General features: G+C 38.8%; 1 protein-coding gene across 3 annotated transcripts in view; it reads left to right on the top strand.

Annotated features, from left to right (window-relative positions):
• LOC118247058 (glypican-5-like) overlaps positions 1 to 19969 on the top strand; it is a 378790-nt gene that overhangs the window by 270760 nt on the left and 88061 nt on the right. For all 3 annotated transcript variants that reach the window (XR_007708644.1, XM_035544740.2, XM_035544741.2), the window contains one exon: positions 8052 to 8202. Coding sequence is in view for 2 of the 3 variants with exons in the window: in XM_035544740.2 (XP_035400633.1) it covers positions 8052 to 8202 (151 nt within the window). In the remaining variant the exon portion in view is untranslated. The remainder of the gene's footprint in view (positions 1 to 8051; positions 8203 to 19969) is intronic.

The following is a 19969-nucleotide window of genomic DNA, read 5'->3' as shown; positions in this document are numbered from 1 at the left end:
GTAGAGAATCACACATTCTGGTCTAGTGCATTATCAGGATTATTGTAAAAAATCAGTGTAGCTCCCACTGGTGGTATCACTGTCATCCAACTAATATGTGCGTGCATGCTGTGCTCCACAGCTGTGTCTAGAGATGTTGTGGCCCACAATTTTCTTGCAAGGGGCCACATTGCAAGAACTACTTTGCAACGCTGGCATTCTGAGTACCTTGTTGGCATTCTCAGCAGCCCTCTGCCAACCGAAGCTCTTGGGTCAAACAGCCCCTCTCCCACAAATGAACTGTTTTGAAGAGTCAAAGAATTTTCTATACGCAACTCCTGCATACTCTTTAGCAAGAATTGCAATGTTTATCTTACATTTTTATAACAATTGTTTACCTTTCTTTTTTTTTTTTAATTGAACAAGATGCAGAAAGTCTTAATATAACACAACAGGTTTTTAGCCATATGCTCTATTTTCAGACTACACATACTGCAATTTAAAAGTAAATTTTATTTTTGGAAAAGACTGCACTAACTGTCTAAAGTTGAAATTCATGCCTGTGGCAGGAAATAACCCAAGGTATTTGTATCAGTCACACTAGGCATCAGGTGAGCAGGATCTTGTTTGTCATATTGCATAATACCAAAAATTTACAGCCCAACGCTAAGATAAAACATCAGGAAGGGATGTCTGCTTACTTCCTTGACCCGTCTGTCTTAGTAAATTCAAATCAAATTGTATTCATTCTCTTTAAACAGCTGTTGTGCTTGGTTAAAACATTAACTAGAATAAGTCTTCTTATTTCTGCTCAATTTATGTAATTGACAATTAATACCTCTTGGGTAATAATTTACCCAAACTGATATTATAAAGCTTTTGTTAAAAACTTTAAGATTCTGTGGGTGCACATTCTTGTTGCTTCTTCACATAGTAATCAGTAAATATACGGACATACATAGCTTGTATACTTCAATTCAGTGAATACTGAACTGATCATGGTGCTAGCACTCTGCAGAAGTACACTCACCTCTAGAAAGCAGCTAGAAGACATAACCCATAAATATCTAAAATAGAAGCACTAACACTGCAGTATAAGAAGTTGAATTTGTAAAAGCTATCTTCCATTTCTGATGAAATACTTCTATTACATTTGTAATCAACTGAAAGAGAAATAACTGCTTTTAGCTTCTCTGCTGTGGAGTGTGAATCTCCAATCTTCTTCTATACGGGAAGTCAGTGAGAAGAAGCTGGATAAGAGGAAGGACACAGATGGGGAATGAAAAGTATTCAAAGATAAATGAAAGTATGGATTCTAAAGTGTCTTAAAGTGTCTAATGTATTACCTGGCAATAAAAATATGAGGAAGAGGGTAAAGAGTCAATCTGCATAAACCAGGAGAACAAAAGGTAATCACAAGTAAAGAAAGACTTATGCAAATATAAAGCCTCAAGGACAGAGGACTGCAAAGAGTATGTAGAGAAGTCAAGTCTGTAAAAAATGTTAGAAAAAGTTGCATGTGAAAATAAAGAGGAATGGTTGCAATAGGCTTCCTCAGAAATGATAGGAAGGTATGTGCATTGTAGGGTTATAGGTGCTCTTTCAGAAAAGAGTTGGGGGGGGGGGGAGGGGCAAAGCAAATAAAAGCATCAACTGCATAAGTTACTTGGCTTGAAAAAGGTGGTTTAAGATAAAAAGCAAGTCCTGACCTTCCCAAAAGATGGACAGCTAGTTCTGAAGGTACTTCAAATTTATCATAAGGCAGGCTTCCTGGGGAGCTGCAACATAAGAAACAAAGGTGTTCAAGGAAAGGTTGGACCTGGTGCTTAGGGACAGGGTTTGGTGGGTGACATTGGTAGTAGAGGGGTGGTTGGACCAGCCGATCTTGAAGGTCTTTTCCAACCTCAATGATTCTATGATTCTAAATATAGAGGAGGGGTCCATGGCTTAGTGACAGACCTGGCGTGTTTATTCTACGCATGGGCCATTTAATGTGTGGAAGCACTTCCAAGTAACATGAGAAGTTTGATAGCAGAACAAACCAAAAGAAGGGTAAAAAAAAAAAAAAAAAAAACAGAAAGGAAACAAAGGACTTGCAGAATGCTATGTATAGGTAGAGTGGAGATACTCTGGGGCAGAGGAGGTATGGGTGCTCTTGGTCCCCATTTTGTGGGCATGCCTAGTTTGGGACTTGCACTTTGCACGTTTCCGTGTGCTTCAACAGAGCCTTCCCTGTCAGTTTATATGTATACCAGGAGCAATGACAGAGACAAGAGATAGAAATCTAGTGTAAATAAATGCAAGCTCCTTAGAGGAAAGGGAAAAACATAAAACAAAGGAATTTACCGGTACTGGTCCAATTCCCAAGCTGGAAAAGGTCTGGTCAGGAGAGACATGAATACAATTCAAAAAACATTGTAAGTTCTTAATCATGTTGCATAAATTATGCATAGCTGTTGGATTAAATTGTTCTAATATTGTACAGGTAACTTGTAAAGCAAGATGTATGATGCAAAGGTTATTGTAAGGATCTGAATAAATCCAGCAGAAGGAAACCTTTGGTGATGTCAGTTGCTCCAGAAGGTTAGCTGTCTGTCAGCTAAAAAAAGGATTCAAGAGTTGAGTGGTGCTACCTCACTGAATTGTACTGCTCTTGGAAGAAGCTAGAAGGGATAATGCACTGGGCCTTTTGGATTTCTCTGAAATGCAGACAAGGGAAGAAAAAACAAAATGTCTGACAAGATTGAAGACAAATAAGTTCATTTATGCTATAATATATGAGCTAGATAAATGTGAAAAGAAGAAGCAAAAACAACCGCCAAATGCTTTTAAAAGGATCTAAGAGCATATGTGGAGGAGAATTAACCATAAATGTTATCTCAAAGGAGAGGACCCTCTTGGAATAAGTGATATGGCATTTATGTCTAAAATTTGTTATATTGCTATTGTTTTGTGAAATGACAGAACATCTGCTCAGTCACAAGACAGCAGTAAAATGCAGCTTTATGCCTAAAGCAATATGTCAGTCCCTAACAAAGAAATATATATAATAGATGAAAAACAAAGGAGCATTGTCTTTTTCAGTTGTAGTCATTTCTGACCTAATAATGGTTTAGAAAGGATTTTTAGTTTTATTTTTGAAGAAAAAAGTGAATGGAAGGATTGAGTCATTTATTTATGACTCTTCAAGATTAGGCTTTGTGCATTATTTGGGCAGAAGCTGGCAAAATGCTTTGTCTCTGCAAATTGTTTTTATGTCACTAAAGTATTTTTTAGAAGACAGCTACTTGCAACTATCTTGAAAAAAGATCAAGCTTATCTTACAATTTCTAAATTCATTATATAGTAAGTCATTTTTTGATCTCTGGAAACAACAGCAAGTCCAGAAACATGTGCTCACATGAGAAGTGGACGGAAGTTAGATTTCACCTCAAAGCTGACTTTTCAGAGAGGAAAAGCATCCAAACTGAAATCTGTCATGCAGGAAATTAATTAACAAATTCCTCAGGAAACAATTATTATATGGGATTTGCCTCTGAATATTCCAAGCACACAACTTTTAAGTGGCTTCATTCAAAAAATGCTTTCTCTTCCATTTTCATTGCTGTGTTCGCTGACTTGAAAAGCTTAAAACTGTGGTGCAAAATATAATTTCAAAACCTATTTTCTGCTGAAATTGGTATTATCCTACAGCTTCAAGCAGTCCCTTCAGATACATGTGCATATATGATCTCTCAGAAAATAGACTTATCAGTGAAATTGATTAAAATTGACAGTTTTATCAAATAGTTCTCACAGAGCTAAAGAGCTATTATTTAATTAATGTGTGGAAGTATTCATCTGGAACATACCTTCAGGAAAAAGCATGACCACAAATTTATGTTCTAAGACATCTGTGCTCAAAGATCCAGAACGAGAATTAGGATTAGGCTCATATTAGGAAGCTCAGGGGTTGCATGGCATGTAATCTTTGATGCCTCTGAAGGACTCTTTGGGTGACCAGGACTTTGTGTGCTACTTCATCAAGGATTAACAGGGGAGGAAGACAGCAACCATGCTGATACCATTTCTTTCTTCTCCATAAAACTGATGTCAGCAGAACGTTGGTGTTTTTTAACATAATTTAAGGTTGGAACCTTTGCTGGAATCAGTAAAATGCATCAGCATAGTCATCTGTGTCTGACTCAGAGCAGAACAGTAATATGGGATTTTTACCCTTCAGCTGAATCAAAAACAGATACTAAAGCCTATCCACAGAAAGACTGTAGAGTTTCTCAAAAACCCTTTAGAGGGTTATGAAGCTGATCCAAAGCCTGCTGCAGCTGGGAAGATTCCTGATTTGAGTCATTTTTCAGTTTCTGAGCTATTTACATAAGCTTTTCATGAGTAAAAAGTATGGTCTTTCAGATGAGGCAAAAACTTGATGACTTAATTTTTAAGCTGTTAAGATTCCAGTATCTTCTGGAATCACAAGCAGCAAATGTCTTCTGCTTTATGAAGGTAAAAACACAAATTCCAATGCGCGACCTGAAATCCACTGCAATTATTTAACCAATGTGTCAATTCTCAGCATCAGGACAGTGCAATCCCAGGCTGGACCTGCTGTGCAGAGCTGCCAGGTATGGCTGGACTGCATCATGCATCAGCAGGCGGAGTACAAGCTGGCAAAATTAGGCTTGTTCAAGAGTAGTTTTTAATAATATAAATGCCATTACTGACTCCAGTCTCTGAGCTCTGCCATTCAGCATGGGGAAAGGACTTGTTTGCTTTCCAGCACTCTGGGGGGAATCGAAGTTCTGGGGTTGGTGCCTGCAGCCAGGAGAATTGTTCGGACATTTGGGCAGGTCATGGCTGTCTCTGAAGAGGCCTCGAATGCTGCAGCGAAAAATTAGGGACATGCCCTGCCTACACCCACCTTCTGGACCTACCAGAGCTTTAAAAATATAAAGGATGTTGTTTTTCTGTTGTGACACTTTTTCTAAAGCACCAGCACCCTGTACCATCCTGATGCACTGTGCTATTTCAGTGCAGTCTCAGGCCTTTGAGAAAGGTGTCTGTGCTTCTTTTAAAAGGAGAAGGAGAAATACTAGCATACGCTTTGATGCTGCACTAAAACAACTCTCACTGAAGTCATGTGGCAGTGTAGGAGGGATGAGCGTTCCTAACTAATGCAGTGGCACTACTTCATCTCCTGGAATGAGTTTAATTACAGATAAACCAGTATGTGTGCACAGAGTTGGGCTCTGGTTCATTGCTCTTGGTGAATGGTAGCCAAAGGTCAAAAAGTTGAGAAATGGTATACAAGGGGAAAAAGGTAGGTAGGTTGCACCTGAGCTTGAACTATGTTGTAATGTTGAGCTTCCCCATAAGGGTTCTGTGTAACAGCGCGCCTCTGTACTGGCCAGCCTAGAAAGAGCAGGATAAACTTTGAGTAATATGGCCAGGAGATGCAGATATGGACTATGCTTAGTCTCTTTTTGTCGTGAAGGCCTTAAGAACCCAGAACCCAGTAAAACTTTGCAGTGCACCATGTTGCAAAGCTAACCAGTTTCTTGGTCTTTTTCCAAGAGTGGTGCACACTTGGTTTGAGTATTTACTTGTTTTGAGCAGGGGTCAGGATTGAGCCATGAACACTGAATGAAATCAAATTTTCAAAAAGAATGATTGCCTTAACAGGCAATAAACATTTCTGCTTTGACTGGCAAACAATCATTAAAAGCCTTTATTAAATTTTGCATCTGTTCTGTTCACCACTTAGCCATTTCTTTTCATTCTGAGGCATTATAACTAAGAATGAATGAGTCTTCTCTAATATGGTCAGGACACAATAAATCTATGAAAGAACTGAGTTATCTTTCTCCCTCATAGGCAAATTTTTCCAATTGTTTAACAAAATGTTGTTTTGTATTGCCATGACATCAGCCTTTATGCCTTAGAATACCGAGGCTCAACATTAGGCAACTTGTTTTTAACAGTCAGGCGGTAACAATTAGACAGTGTTTGATGCTCTTCCCCACTAGAGTCCATACCCTCTCCTCCCACTTAGAGATCTTGCCACTGCAGTGCGAAGTCATTTGTGTTTTCAGAATGAGCAAACAGATCCTTGCAGTGAAAGGGTGGAAAAATTCCAGAGTTCTGCCATATAGGAGTTGGCGTCTGGTGCTCCACAGAACAGGGTCTCTGCTGCACTGATCCAAGCCTTCGTCAGCCCCAGCGAGGAGGATGGCAGCTCGCAGCGTCAGAAGAAGAAGGAGGCTACCACAAAAAGCTTCCCACTGTGGAGGAATTGCTGCATTTGTTGTCATCTGTTCAACCCAGTTAACACGGCTGTATTAGCCCTGTGCTCTAGTTCCTCCCCCAGCTCCCAGCTCACCTCCTTTTTAGTGTGAAAACTGCTTGAATCTTCAAAGCTACATTTCAAAATACATTTCACTCAGCACCAAGGATAATCACAGTCCTCTAGGTTAAAGCAGGTCACAAAGCCTGAAATGAATCTGCGATACTTTGGGGGGAAGATATATGTGGTGGAGGCTATTGGACAGCTCCAGAATGTGACCAACTTTGAGAAGCGTTACAAAGTCTTTCCATTTAGTAAAATATTTTCATGTAACTGAATAACAGGTTTTAATCATACCTCATCATACTGTAGGGGCAGAGCTAATGCAAACAAGGTTTTTGTAACTCTGAGAAGGAGACAAACAAGCTGCTGCTGTTTAAAACAATGCTCATATACTTTGGAGGTTGAGTTTCAGCTAAGTGAAGGGAGTGATCCACAATACTGGAATGGATCTTATAGTCACTTGAAATCAAAGCCAACATCCCCAGTGTAAATCTCAGCAAGATGGAGAAAAGGAATTGGTAATTGCTCACAAAATGAGAGAAGGATGCATGGGGAACGGAAACTTGATAGTCGTGGTGGTGGCTTAGCCAGGTTGTGAAAAAGCCCAGTCCAAGTTAGGGCATTCCCCTGTCGCTGAGCTGTAGGAAAAGCCCAGCTCTTGGGGTTGTTTTCTGCAGAAGCTGTTCCATCTTCTCTACTGCCACAAGCACAGGCTGCTTTCCACCAAGGAATGTGAAGCACCTTGGTTCTGGCTTTTGCATCAGCAAATGCTGAAGTGTGGTACGAAAAGGGCACAGTGCCAGCAGGAGAGGTCTCACATAGCTCAGCAAATAGCTGCTCCTCTCAGGTGTGGGGGACAGGTTCAAGGCATCCTCTGAATCGTCCTTCCTTGACTAACACCATATAATAAAATGTATTAGACTAAGCCAGTCAATTCATTTCTTCCCAAGTAGTGCTGGTGTTGCTGTTCCCTAGGTAGGTTGGATGTAGATTGACTGTAAATGGAATAGTATTTTTCATGTTTCAGAACTACCAGTGAAATGAAAAATCCTTTTGTTCCCACAGCGCTAATAATAGGCAACTGTTTGTAGTGACCAAGGGAGAGAGAATATCCAAAGATCAAAAAGATGAGTTTGGGGAGTAAATACATTGTTGTAGTAAGTGTGACCCAGTATGATACGTTCAGATTTATAGCTTTCTTCTTCTGTAGTCTGTTCAAAACATAGATTTCAAGTGAAATGTAACAAACAACTTAACAGTTCATACAGGCATCTTAAATGAGAGCATCTTAAAAATCATATCTAGGGGCCAAGGTTTCCAACTGACCAAACCCATAATGAAAAGTAGCAAATAACGGTAGCCAGGTTATACTGTGGTCTTGAATTGTAAAAAAGTACTCAGATGTGGCAGATGGTAATACCATTAACCAATGATCTCCAGACTGTGGCCTACAGGTCCAGCCCTCCCTGTGATGATACTGGATGATATGGTGTTTTCAATGAAAAGTTTGACGTTAGGTGTTGCTGGTCATCTGTGGTGGAGAAATTTTGATGGTATAGTCTTTAGCTCCAGAATGCAAGGATGTCACTGCTAGAAATAATCTCCAACCTGAGGAGCAGTTCTGGAGACTATGTGAAAGTGCTTGTTGCTTTATAAAACCAGCTTGGTCAACAGAGATAGGAGCTGTGTAAATATTCTGACCGTTGTTGGTTTTCTGCTTTTTCCATTTTAGCTGGATGCTGAGAAGGCAAAATTAAAACTGGAAAGATGGGCTTCCCGGGATGCTGGCAGTGGGGGTGGAAGAAGCGAAGAAATGGAGTCAAGTGGGGACTGCGATGATGAAGATGGCTGTCAAGGATCTGGTGACAGGATTCACACAGCAGGTAAATACTCTTTCTATAGACAAATACAGAGCTTAGAAATTCATGAATGTCACAATTAGGTGGACAGAGCTAAGACTTGCACTGCTTGAGTTACTGTCAAAATCCTACTGAATTCAAAGGATTCAAATGTTAATCTGTGAAGAGCTGCAGTTAAAATAGAACGATACAGACAGTAACCCAACATAATTTAACACTTGGCATTGCAGATAAAAGACTTAAATTTAGAGTGAATAATAATCTGCAAGAAAATCTAGCTCACAGAAATACTGGAAGAGTTTTCCTAGATAATGCAGGCTCTTCAAATAAATAGAAAATTAATGTCCTTATAGACTGTGTTAAGTGTTAACATAAATATTTATCGGTTGCATAATGATACTAAAGGATGCTTCAGAGTTTTGCTGAAGGTACATATTCTTGAAAAAATACCTGATGTATTGTTTTTTGTAAAAGTGGGTTGCTGGATAAAGATAATCTTGATGTAAAATTTCTTGATACTCCCAGATATGCATTCTGCAGTATTTATTCATGTAATTACTTGACTGATATGTCATCAAGTGTGGAATCCTCATTGGAATCTAACTTAACTTCCACCAAAATACTGGCAGTTTAATAGGTAGTTAAGTCCTTACTATAATAAAACAGTAAGATGTAAGACATCTCCTTCTAAATAGTTGAAATTACTGATTTATCTTATCTGTTCTGATTCATTTTAGCTCATCAAAAATGTAACTGCATTAATTAATCCATAGTTTGTTTAAATATATTTTCATCTGAATGTAGAAAAATATGAAATACGAGCATAAAAGCGTTGAAAAATAGTGCACATTAAGATGGGATGAAACTCAGCTAAGTTTTAAACTACTGCTACATTCAGTAGAGGTGACCAGGTGCCTCTTTCTTGTCCTTTACCACTACATTGAGAGTCAGAAAAGGTATCCCATATTCAGATAGCGACTTTTAGGGTTAGGGCTGTAGGGTTTTTAGGGTTACGGTTGTAAGGGTTTTTAGGGTTACGGTTGTAAGGATTTTTAGGGTTGTAAGGGTTTTTAGGGTTAGGGCTTTAGGGTTCAGATAGGACTTTGGTTGTTTGTATTATGAATATTTCTTCAAGAAAACCGAGCTTAAACATGTATTTTGAAATATCTGCAAAGCGTTAATTTTAGTTTGCTATCAGATTACAAATACCTGAAATGTGATTTGTGTTGTTGAGCTGTATAATCAAGATTCATGATGTCTTACCACACAGGGACAGTATTTTTTAAAAAAAATTAAGTAATTGTGACTAACAGATAAAGTTGAGATTTTCACCATCTACTCACCCATGATTTTGAACAGAAGAACTTCAATATGTTATTTTATAACTATTTGCTTAGCATTTTTTCATTGTTTGTTATATTATATGTGTAAGCAATTAAAAGACCACTAGATCTCTTGGGCCCTGGAGATTTGTGAGTGTAAATACTATAAGTAATATGCTTTCCTTGCTACATGGTATAATACAAACAAAAGCCAGGTGCTAACTACTCTTCAGTGAACAATTAAACTATTCATACAGTGTTTTGGGAGGATGTGTATGCATGTTTACACACACAGTGGCAGATTTCAGATGTTCAAAAATAAAAACTTGAAAACTTTCAAGACTGGACTTACAGCTGGCTTTAGTAACAGCAAATATAGGAACTGCATAATGTCTTTTTTTTCCTTTTTTTCAGTCTATTTAAATAAAATATTCTATGCTGATATCATCCTGGATTTAGAAGAATTATACAACTAGCTGTTTCAGAGTTAGCAGGGTTTATATCCAATTTAAAAAGTAATTACAATTAATTTTAGAAAATGGTATTGATTCATAACAGTAAAAATAAGTATTTTATCATGTGACGATAGTACTGCTGTTTCATAATTAGCTTTAAAATATTGTACTGTATACAAGCCACTAGCAGTAAATATGTTTGGCATATCTGGATACAATTAAGAGATAAAATGGAATAATCTCATTATAGAGATTCTTTGCTCTAATAGAATGTTAAAGAAATAAACAAACATCTCATTAGTTGTATTTCCTCTTGCTGCATGTCTGTAAGATGGTGTTTCTAATTGTACAGCCTGTGAATGTGTTGTGTTTCCTAAACTTAAAACCTGACAATTGCATCTGACCATTATTTTGTGGAAGTGGAACACAACAGCATTGACTATTCTTGCTCGCTTGAAGTGCACAGTAAATAGAGACATCAATTGAAGCGAAAGCTAAATCAGAAATAAAATCCTGATTTGAAACTACATAAAATCAGTGGGAATATTCTTACTGGCTACAGCAGGTTTGGATGAGACATAAATGGTAGCTGTAGAGTACCACCGATCTCATCAGCAAATGTTGTAGCTTGCAGTCACATGGTAGAACAAAGGCAATAAGAAAGGAATAAAAACCCTCTCAAAACATAGGCTTTTTGGCAGAGCAGTCATGTATTTAACAACAGGTTCATGGAAAAGAGAAAATGATTTAAATATCAACCTCTAAAATACTCAATTTAGAGTCTAGTAAAAATACACTGCCTCTGTCATTTATTTGAAACCTATACGAAAATGAGATTTACAGTTTATGTGTTCATAGTCCTGCTTTGAGCATTTCAGAGGATTTGGAATGGTTTTAAATATTTTCTGAAAACATACTGAACACTGACTCCTTTCCACCTTCCAAAAAAAAATTTACCTTTTCTTTGACAGTTGCTGGGAGTTTTACCAATATCCAGGCTGCCGTCTTCAAAACATTTCAGTTCAGAACTGTTAAAAGCCCCCCCTGGACAGGGTACATTCCCATCTCCCCAATTACTTTTTTCCAAATTGCTGACAGAGAGTCTGCCTTGTAGGTTTTAGATTTCACTGTGTAGCAGGTAGCTAAAGAAAGAAGTGGTTCTGTGCTTGTACATTTCAGCCAGGCTCTTCGCAAGTATCTCCCCCCTCCTTTTTGGTGGGGTGGGGTGTTTGCTGTCTCTGTATTTCAGCTCATCTTGCAATGGATATTAAAATCCTGTCCTTTTGGTTTGTCACCTAGCCTTCAAGAATTGTTTCTGTGTATCAGTCTGCATTTTATGTCTTCAGTTCAGATATGTACCTATTACTTACTGCTTTTTGTTTGCTTTTGTTACAAGTAAGTCTTTCCTAGACAAATTCATTGTTATCAAAAAAAAAACCACCACGTACTCCTGTAATCCTAATGTGCTTAATTATCTATTCTGTATCCCATGTGTTTATCCAAATGATTTTATACAAAGACAGACAAATTCTCAAGAAACTAGCTGTCTTGGGACATTTTGTATGGTAGAAGGTATTTTAGCATATCATATTCTTTCAGGCCTTACCAATTACCACAACTATCCCTTCTTGGGGAAAGCTGTGGAAACAGCAATGTTTCTCAAGCAGATCCATGTGGTTTTTGTTGGCAAGTATCAACTTTTTAATGACAACATCTGTTAATCATCTTTGAACAAAGCTTTGCTAGGAGAGATTTAAGAAGAGGAAAGTAAGCCATATAAATCTCAAACATGGATGGGGAAGTTGCTCTGCAATTTGGACTGCTTCAGTACTGCAGGTTTCTAGGCAGAAGTGCAAAGCAGTATCTCAGTCTGAATTAGCAGTGTGTGATCATGTAAGTGCAGTCCTATGTGAACTTCATCACAAAAGGAGTCACAGAATGATGTAAGGCTTATTCTTAAACCCTTACTGGACTGTGAAGGGTGCTTGGTGGTGTGAAGAGCAAGGATGGCTCAGAGCCCTGCAGGAGCAAGCCGTTGGAGTGTTTACTAGGAGAGGGATTAGCATCCTGCAGTTTATGAAAAGGTGGAACAGAGACACATTCACATTGTATCCTGCCTCTCCTCTCTTTAGAGGAAAGGAAAAGAAATGCCTTGGTCTGTTCAGTGAAAAGTGGGAAGGAAGCTAGTGCAGGGGATTTCCCATTCCCAGCTGTGCTGCACAGCTGTGCGTTGTCATGAGACCTGATCCAGGCGGTGACTACCAACAATAGACCTCTGTTCAGGGAAATTGTCAGGTGATTTTCCATGAAGCAAAGTTTAGAAGAAATGGTTAGACCACAGGCAGGGATGTGGTTTAGCACAAGCCCAAAGTCACCTTAATAGAGCTCTGGGCCCTGTGAAAGTTGCAGAGCGTTATGTCAAAGAAAGCTTGTGTTGAAACTGCTTCTTGGCATGGCTGCATGTGCATACCTGTCTGCAGATAGGGAGGACACAGGTATCACAAGGCTTGCTCAGCTAGCATGTGCTTTAGATGACGCTGTTTGTTTCACGTATCTGGTAAGACAGAAATTAATCCACGCTTCATTCTATAGAAGCCTGAAATAATGTTGTGGAAAGTCATAGGAGATTTAGCGAGTGTGGGACTACAGCTGTCCTCATGCTGGCAAGACAGACAAACAGCACAGGTTAAGGAGGACATCTGTTTCAGTTTGTCCTTGGGTCCGTTCTCCATTGAACAGAATAAGAAAAGCCAGAAGTCTGATATGCACAAATTGCAGTCTTAGCATCAAATTCACCCTTGCCCCTCCATGGGTATCATCTATCTCTGGGGAAAAAAAACTCAGCTCTCAGAGGGGCATATGTTAAATACACCCCTTGTGAAATGCCTTGAAGTTTCAGATCTTTGGGAAACAGAGGCAGGGATTTACCTTTCTCCTGGCTGGCTGTGTGCTCCACACAGAGATAAGCTTTTTGTGTGTCCCCATCCTAAAAGCAATGAGTTTCCAGGAAATAACAAGAAGTGCCCGACCAGCACTGACCCTTAGGCACAGCAGATTTTCAACAATCCTTTAAAAACATATCTGTCAGTGCAGGCATTCAATAAACAAACACATTGTGTGACACCCCAGGCAGACTTTGAAAATGGCTATGTGTCAAATGCTCTTTATTACTGAGAGTTTTTGCCAAATGCTTATGTAATCCCAATAAAAATTTTATTCTGTACTTCTAATTCCTTCATGAAGCTCCCTCCCTTCAATTTTAAACATCTCTCAGTAGAATATCCTGCTGCTTCTCACATTTCAGTGTTCAAGTGGGATCCTAGAACAAATTTACTTCGTTAGCACATTCAGATTACATGGTTCCAGCCCCTGGCTTTATTCGTGGCTATTTAGACAATTCATAGCTTTAGTGCATCTTACTGCTCTAGGTAGAGTACCAAAAGAGATTATCCTGATTGTAGATATTTTCTTCAGGTCATAAGAGTAGGGTTGTTTTTTGTCCTTTTTTAAGTGTAGACAAATTTTCTTTTTTCTTGATGTTTTCTGTCTGATATGTATCTGCTCTCAACAGCTATGGAAAGTTAATGTATTTTTCTCTTTGCTCAGGAATGTGTTCATTATCAGTTTGTTTTTCTTTTTGACTGTCAAGATTATTTTACCCTTTATTACGTTCTTGTTATCCCTATTTCTTTGTCTTTTCTGGACATAAATATTACTGTATGAGCTGTCATTTTAATCATGCTTTATTTCCATTCACCATGTTACAGGATGCACTTACACTTGTATTTATCCAAATATGTAATTGTACAGCTGCTGATTTTGTAATTATTAGTACAAAACATCAATATTCTGAGATCATAATATCTGCTGGCAGTCAGCCACGCTCATCAAGTTCTCATCACCATGCATCTTCACTCCCTTCACAGATGATCCTAGCTTGCAGAAATATGGCATTTTCAGCGTCTTCCATCCTGCTGCCTAGAGAAATCTCCCTGTCATGCCTCATCCCCATCTCACAGCCTTGCATAGCCATTTCTCTACATCCTTTGTTGTGCGAGACATTTTAACTCCAGCTTTGTTTTTAGAGATCCTAGAAATTCCTACATATATTGCTCTCAGCGTAAATGCCTCATTCCATCCACAAAACAGTATAATAACAATTTAAGCTATCATTTAAGATGGATTTTTAAGAAAACTCAGCAGTTTCAGAACTGTATTTTTGTCATTTGAGATGGTAGATAGAGATGGACCTTTGCCTACAGCAATGTGAACCGTGTCAGTGGGTGTTTGGCACATGTGGGGAGAAGCAGGGCATCGATCTACAGCTGCAAAGTTTCCACTTTGACGTGTGTTGCAGAGATGGAGTTTGGGAAGAGGCATGGAAACAAAGAAAAACAAAGAAACACCTGGATAGTCAGGGTCAGAAGTACAGATTTTGGTTAATGCTGACTGAACTGGATAGGATATGGTGTTGAGACAAGTCACTTCGAATGCGTGGTGCTATCGCACTGCTGTCTCATGGGCACGCTTTGCTAAGCACTCCTTTGGGTGACAGTGACTTCCCAGACAGCTCCGTCCTGTGCAGAGGGGCTCTGCAGGCAGCAGAGAGGGGTTCTGAGAAGGGAATAGGAAGAGAGAGCATTTGGAGGGAAGAAAGAAAAAAGGTTTTCCCACTTCTCTGTCCCAGATCTTTGTTAAATCTTTTATAATCTACTGACTCAGATAAAGTATTATGTGTCATTTTAGTCTCCTTCATTACACAGTATAATTTAAACTGAAATGGATGTGAGAAGAAAAGTATAATCATTCTTAATCCTTCCTCACATTTACATGACAGTTTGAGGTGTAAATGAAAGGGATTTCGGTTCCTTCAAGTTTTTACTCCTAGAACTGGGCTGAGAGACTTCCCCAGTGCCACTGGTTCTCCTGCTCAGATTTGTACAAGACAGGAGTTTTTGCCAGAGCGTATAGATCTCATTGTGCATGACCAGATAACCATGTCCCCTGTAGGAATTTTTTCTACTGCTAATCAGAACGCCAGCTAGAGGAGTGACAGACTGAGTGGCAGCTCTGTGACTCCAGGAAAACTTTGGTGCTGCCTTTGCTACCTTCAAAGAGATAAAAAGGTAATTTGGGAAATGTAGTTTTACCATTTCACTAGTGAAATGTAAATCACAGCACATTTTTGATCACTTTAGTACTTTAAAAGGGTTTTATTAAAAGGCATTTTAGTTACTTAGGGCATAAAGCCTTCCAATGTGTGCTGTTCTGTGAGGGGAAATTAAACATCAGAGAGCTCGAGATAAAGACATGTGGAGCTTAGATGTTCGCAGTAGTTCTGTGTAAGCAGTCATCAGAGATTGCATTGTAGATCACTGAAGGGTAACATGCTTTTACTAACTTTCCATTAAAAATATTACCAGTAATATATGTCCGATGAATGCACTTATTACAGCACAACATTTTTGCTAACCTTGTCAGCAGTATTTTATCTAGTTACTTTCCACAGTAGCAAATCTATGCATATGTACTTTTCTGAGATGAGTTTTGAAAGCAGCTCTAAATTGAAAACTAATTGATCTGATTTACTGCTGAATTCCCACTCACATATTTTAATAAAATGAACTTTTTAAAACAAAAATATCACAAATGGGAACAGCTTAGTCAGACTGCATAGAGCATGGACGAAAAGAGGCAGTTTAGTATGTGATGACTAGAATTATGAGAAAGACAGGCTTCCAAGAAAAATAGCCTTACGAATCACATGGAGCAGAACATACTTCTTGCTGCAGGCCAAGAGCAGTCTGCAGGTAGAGACTTTGACCCCATGCTGGTAGTACCTGCTTCTGTGGAAGTCATTTGCAAGCCCCAGAATGGCACCCAGAGTTTAGAGGCCAAGCTAAATGGAGAGTGAAAACTACCCTCCTCAGGTGAGTCTCATGAGCTGTGTGATTTAGATTCTTCTGACAAGAAATTCACTTAAGAGCTGTAATATCTCAGTCACGCCAAGTGGTGATGGGATAAATGTGAAGGCTAAGGCAATTTGCCCCCCAAATGCCATAAAGTCAAAATTAATTAAGAGGAGTTAACAATGAAAGGTCCTTCAAATTACTTCAAAATAGATAACTCGTATAACTTAATGGAAGTGCCGTTTAAAATGCTAATGCCATTATGCTATAAGTTAAAGAAGAAAAAAAAAAAACAATCCTGCAAGCCTAAGGAAAATGTTCTTCACCTGCAGATTAATCTTCATCCCACACAGGGGAACACTTAACTGATCAGAGCTCAGTGGCAGCAGTGTCAGTGCCATCCCACGTGCTGCAGCCGGGCATGCCTTTCTTCCTCTTGCAGCCCTTGCATGCCAATGAGAAGGAGCATGAGGAACTAAATAAAGGAAACAGCTGTACCAATTAAACCCCTCTCCCTGTTTTGAGGTACTTGTCATGCTATTTTGTTTTAGGGTTTTGGTAATATCCAGAACTGTAGCTGTAAGAAGCCACATTCCCACCTGGGGATATCTGGAGGAAAAATAATACTTCTCTCCAAGGAAGGTAGACAGAAAAAGCAAAGCTAGGATCTTGTCTATTCCAAAGGTAAATTATTCCAGGTTAGTTAAGGTAAGGTTAGGAATTACCACAACCTTAAAGTCTCAAAGAAAAAGCCTGTCATCTCTCATTGCGTACAAGTGAAAGGCAGATAGCGCAGCTGTTTGGCAGTGGAAATAGAACTTGAAGTCACTGACGAATGAAATCGTTTCTGTTTCTCCCTGCTGCCACCTTGCCTTATTTTATGATTCATGAGGAAAGCCTAAAAGGTTGCTGTTCTTTTAAAGGAGGAAAGGAATTGCTTTGCCTTGTTTTTTCTCTCTTCCTCTCTTAAACCAATGTTTCTTGGGGGTGTTTTGTGTTTGCTTTTAAGGAGAAAATGCCTGGAATACATCAGGTATACATTCAGAGGTTTTCTATTCCTTGATTGTCCATTTTAAGGTACAATAATACCCCTTAAAAGAGTGCTGCGGTGCCTGAAGCCAACAGATGCCATCAGAATGTACCAGCTGAGAAATTTAGGATCAAAACAATACCCTGAAAGAAAGCTCAGTTTAGTTTCATAGTAACAGAGAGCCCAGTACAAATGTACCGTGCACTATATTCATTTTACTCTAAGAAAAGAGAACTTCAGGCTGAAGTATGTGATGTATGAACAGGATCATGAATTTATGAGGCTAGTTCTGGATGACTTGAGATCAAGGTACATATAATAACTTATACCAGCTGAAGATCTTGCACGTAGTTAAATACCTTCCTTGAAAAGAGTTCAGAGATTAGACACATTGTTCCTCAGTAGGTGATTTTGCATCTGATTTACCCCACAGTGTCTCTGGTTTCCTGGATTTAAGAGTATTTATTTCTGCCTATCTATCCTGATAGCAGTCAAGGAGTATTTCCCTGAAATTTAACACTTTCCGGGACAGACAGGGCAGTTGACACCTTTCACAGGCATATTCCGATATTGTGCAGATTCAAGGAGGCCATAATGCCATCTGCTAATCCCAAACCCAGGAACTGCAGAACAGTGAAGTTAGAAACCTAATTGTTTCTATAGAACATTCTGGAGTGTGGAGAGTGAATCTGTGCAAACAGGGTGAAATCTCTAAATTTTGGATTACTGAGGATCTTCATCATAGCTGGCAGTGATGGAAAGCCAGCTGGATACAGGATCCTACAGCACTTCTTATAATGTTGGTTTTGGTCTAGTTTCTCCATTTGCCTCATTGAATTAATTGTCCCTTACGCGTATTCCTGTCAGAAGTTAGTTTTTTTTTTTTTCTGAATAACATTTCTATTTCTAGTTCAGGTTCCTGAATATCACAATCAGAAAGAGGTTTCTCTGCTTTTCTTCTTGTCTTTGAGGATTTATGCAGTTTTTTCTAACATTGGTTAGCCTTCCTTCTTTAATCAGTCTCTTAGCCCCCCTATTGTGCTTGTTCTTCTCTGAATGTCTAGTAGTTTGTTAATCCAACTTTGAAATACCTCTGAAATAAAATGTCCACAAGGAGCCAGCCAAACTTTGAATTTGATTAAATAATATTTTGAAATTTTTTTGAAATTAATTTTTTTTTTCTTTACCTGTTGAGGTATCTTCTGACTCATTAGGTTTATCTCCTAAATACTTCTGTCAATTACTGCAAATTAGTCGTCTTTTCCGTGAGACTTAAGTCCATTCCCTATTTTAGTGCATTCTGAGAGGATGTGCGTTCTTGATCTAAACATGGTTTATCTACCTGGGCTACCAGGGTAGCAGCACTCCCCAGACATTTGTGAGACCCAGAAGTCTGGTACTGTTTAGAAGAAACACAATTAGCATTTTGGAAAGCAATAACTGTATGTTCTAGTGAGCAACTGTCTTCTTTTGAACAAGTAGATAGTATGATTTCTGGCACTGTGCAGATTGTAAATTCTTACCTGGAGTCTAGACAAAGCATGCATGTCAAAGTGATGCTCCAGACAGCGTATGAGGGTAATAACTATTCTTTCAAATGTCATTCAATTTAGCTGCAAAAATCATTAAACATTCTCAAAATCCCAGTTATAGCCCATTTACCATTGAATTGTTGCCTACAGTTAGCGGTTAATTCAAAGATAGGCAAGATTGTATCAGTATGGGGATTGAATAATCCTTTGTATAGCTCGAAAGTAGGGACATTGAAATAAATTGATTAAGAGGGTGAGATTCCACATTGTGCATAGCCAAGGCTTATCCATTATTTGTACAGAGAACCTCAGAAATTCTCAGCTTTCAAAACTGTTTGCCATTCATCTCAAATTAAATAGATTAAAGAGAGTTTGCCATTGCAGTATTGAAACTGCCAAGTAATAAATCATCATCTGATATTTATAGCCCAAAATTAAGACTGGTGACTCAGACACACTGCTGACCGTTTAGTAGTGAAGTCCTAATAATCCAGTCTCAAGCAGTAGGGAAAGGAATAGCTTTCTGATGTGAAGTCAGACAAGTAATTTCCTATTTAAAATTTGATTAGATAAAATCTTTTGAACATGTGCTTGTAAAGGAACAGCCTGTTTAAATATGTATACTGCTGCAGCACATGCTGTATGCTGTTACGACTAAAGCCAGCACAAAGAACATTTGCAGTAACCTGAACGTGCTAGGGGAGGCACAGTGCCCAGGGCTAAACTATCAGGATAAATCTCCTACACAATGGAAGCATTAGAGCTGATGGGGGAAATGCAGTTTTCATCCTAAAAAAAGAAAAAAAGAAAAAAAAAGATTGAAAAGGTATCATTTTCCAAAACAGAAACATTTGGTTACATATGCAATTGGAAGAACATTAATTTGAGGGGATTTTTTTTGTTTTTAATACAAAAGGGAAAATACAGATTCAAGCTGGAATATTTTGCTACCTACAAAAAATATTCAGAGTTTTTAAAGCCATCTAATAAGCTTGATATTTCTAGGCAGAAAAAATCTTCTTGATTTAAAAGCATTATATTATAGAAATCAGGAGAAGGAATAAAGGAACAAAATTATAAAATCACGCCGAGATGTGGGAGTTTGGCCTAATTCTGACCCAGTAATTATGACTGGAAATGTTGCCTTTGACTTAAAAAGATCAAAATTTGAGCAACGACTGAAGGGTCACATCCTGCAGCCACAGCCGTGCTGTGCATCAGTGTCCCCCAGTAGCAGTGCTTGTGCCTGAGAGACTGCCTGGAAAATCCCTGCTCAGGATGAAGGGCAACAATGAGGCCTGGCCTGTGCCAACACACAGCAAATGGCAGTGTTAAAGAGTTTTGGTGAAGTGACACTGTCTTTTGCTCATATCCTGGTTTATATAATTTACAGAGCTCATGGCAGCATCTCAAAATCAGCTATTGCTACTAAAGCCCGCTGTCAAAACTGAGGTGCTGTACCACTTCACGTTTAGCTACAGAATCCCCTTACAACAGTTCAGTATAATTGTAGCCAAGCTGGAACATTTTTATCACTCATCAT

Source organism: Cygnus atratus, chromosome 9 (assembly GCF_013377495.2).
Source record: "Cygnus atratus isolate AKBS03 ecotype Queensland, Australia chromosome 9, CAtr_DNAZoo_HiC_assembly, whole genome shotgun sequence".
NCBI lineage: Eukaryota > Metazoa > Chordata > Aves > Anseriformes > Anatidae > Cygnus > Cygnus atratus.
The sequence above is the reverse complement of the archived record's forward strand: the minus strand, read 5'-3'. Positions and strand labels throughout refer to the sequence as shown.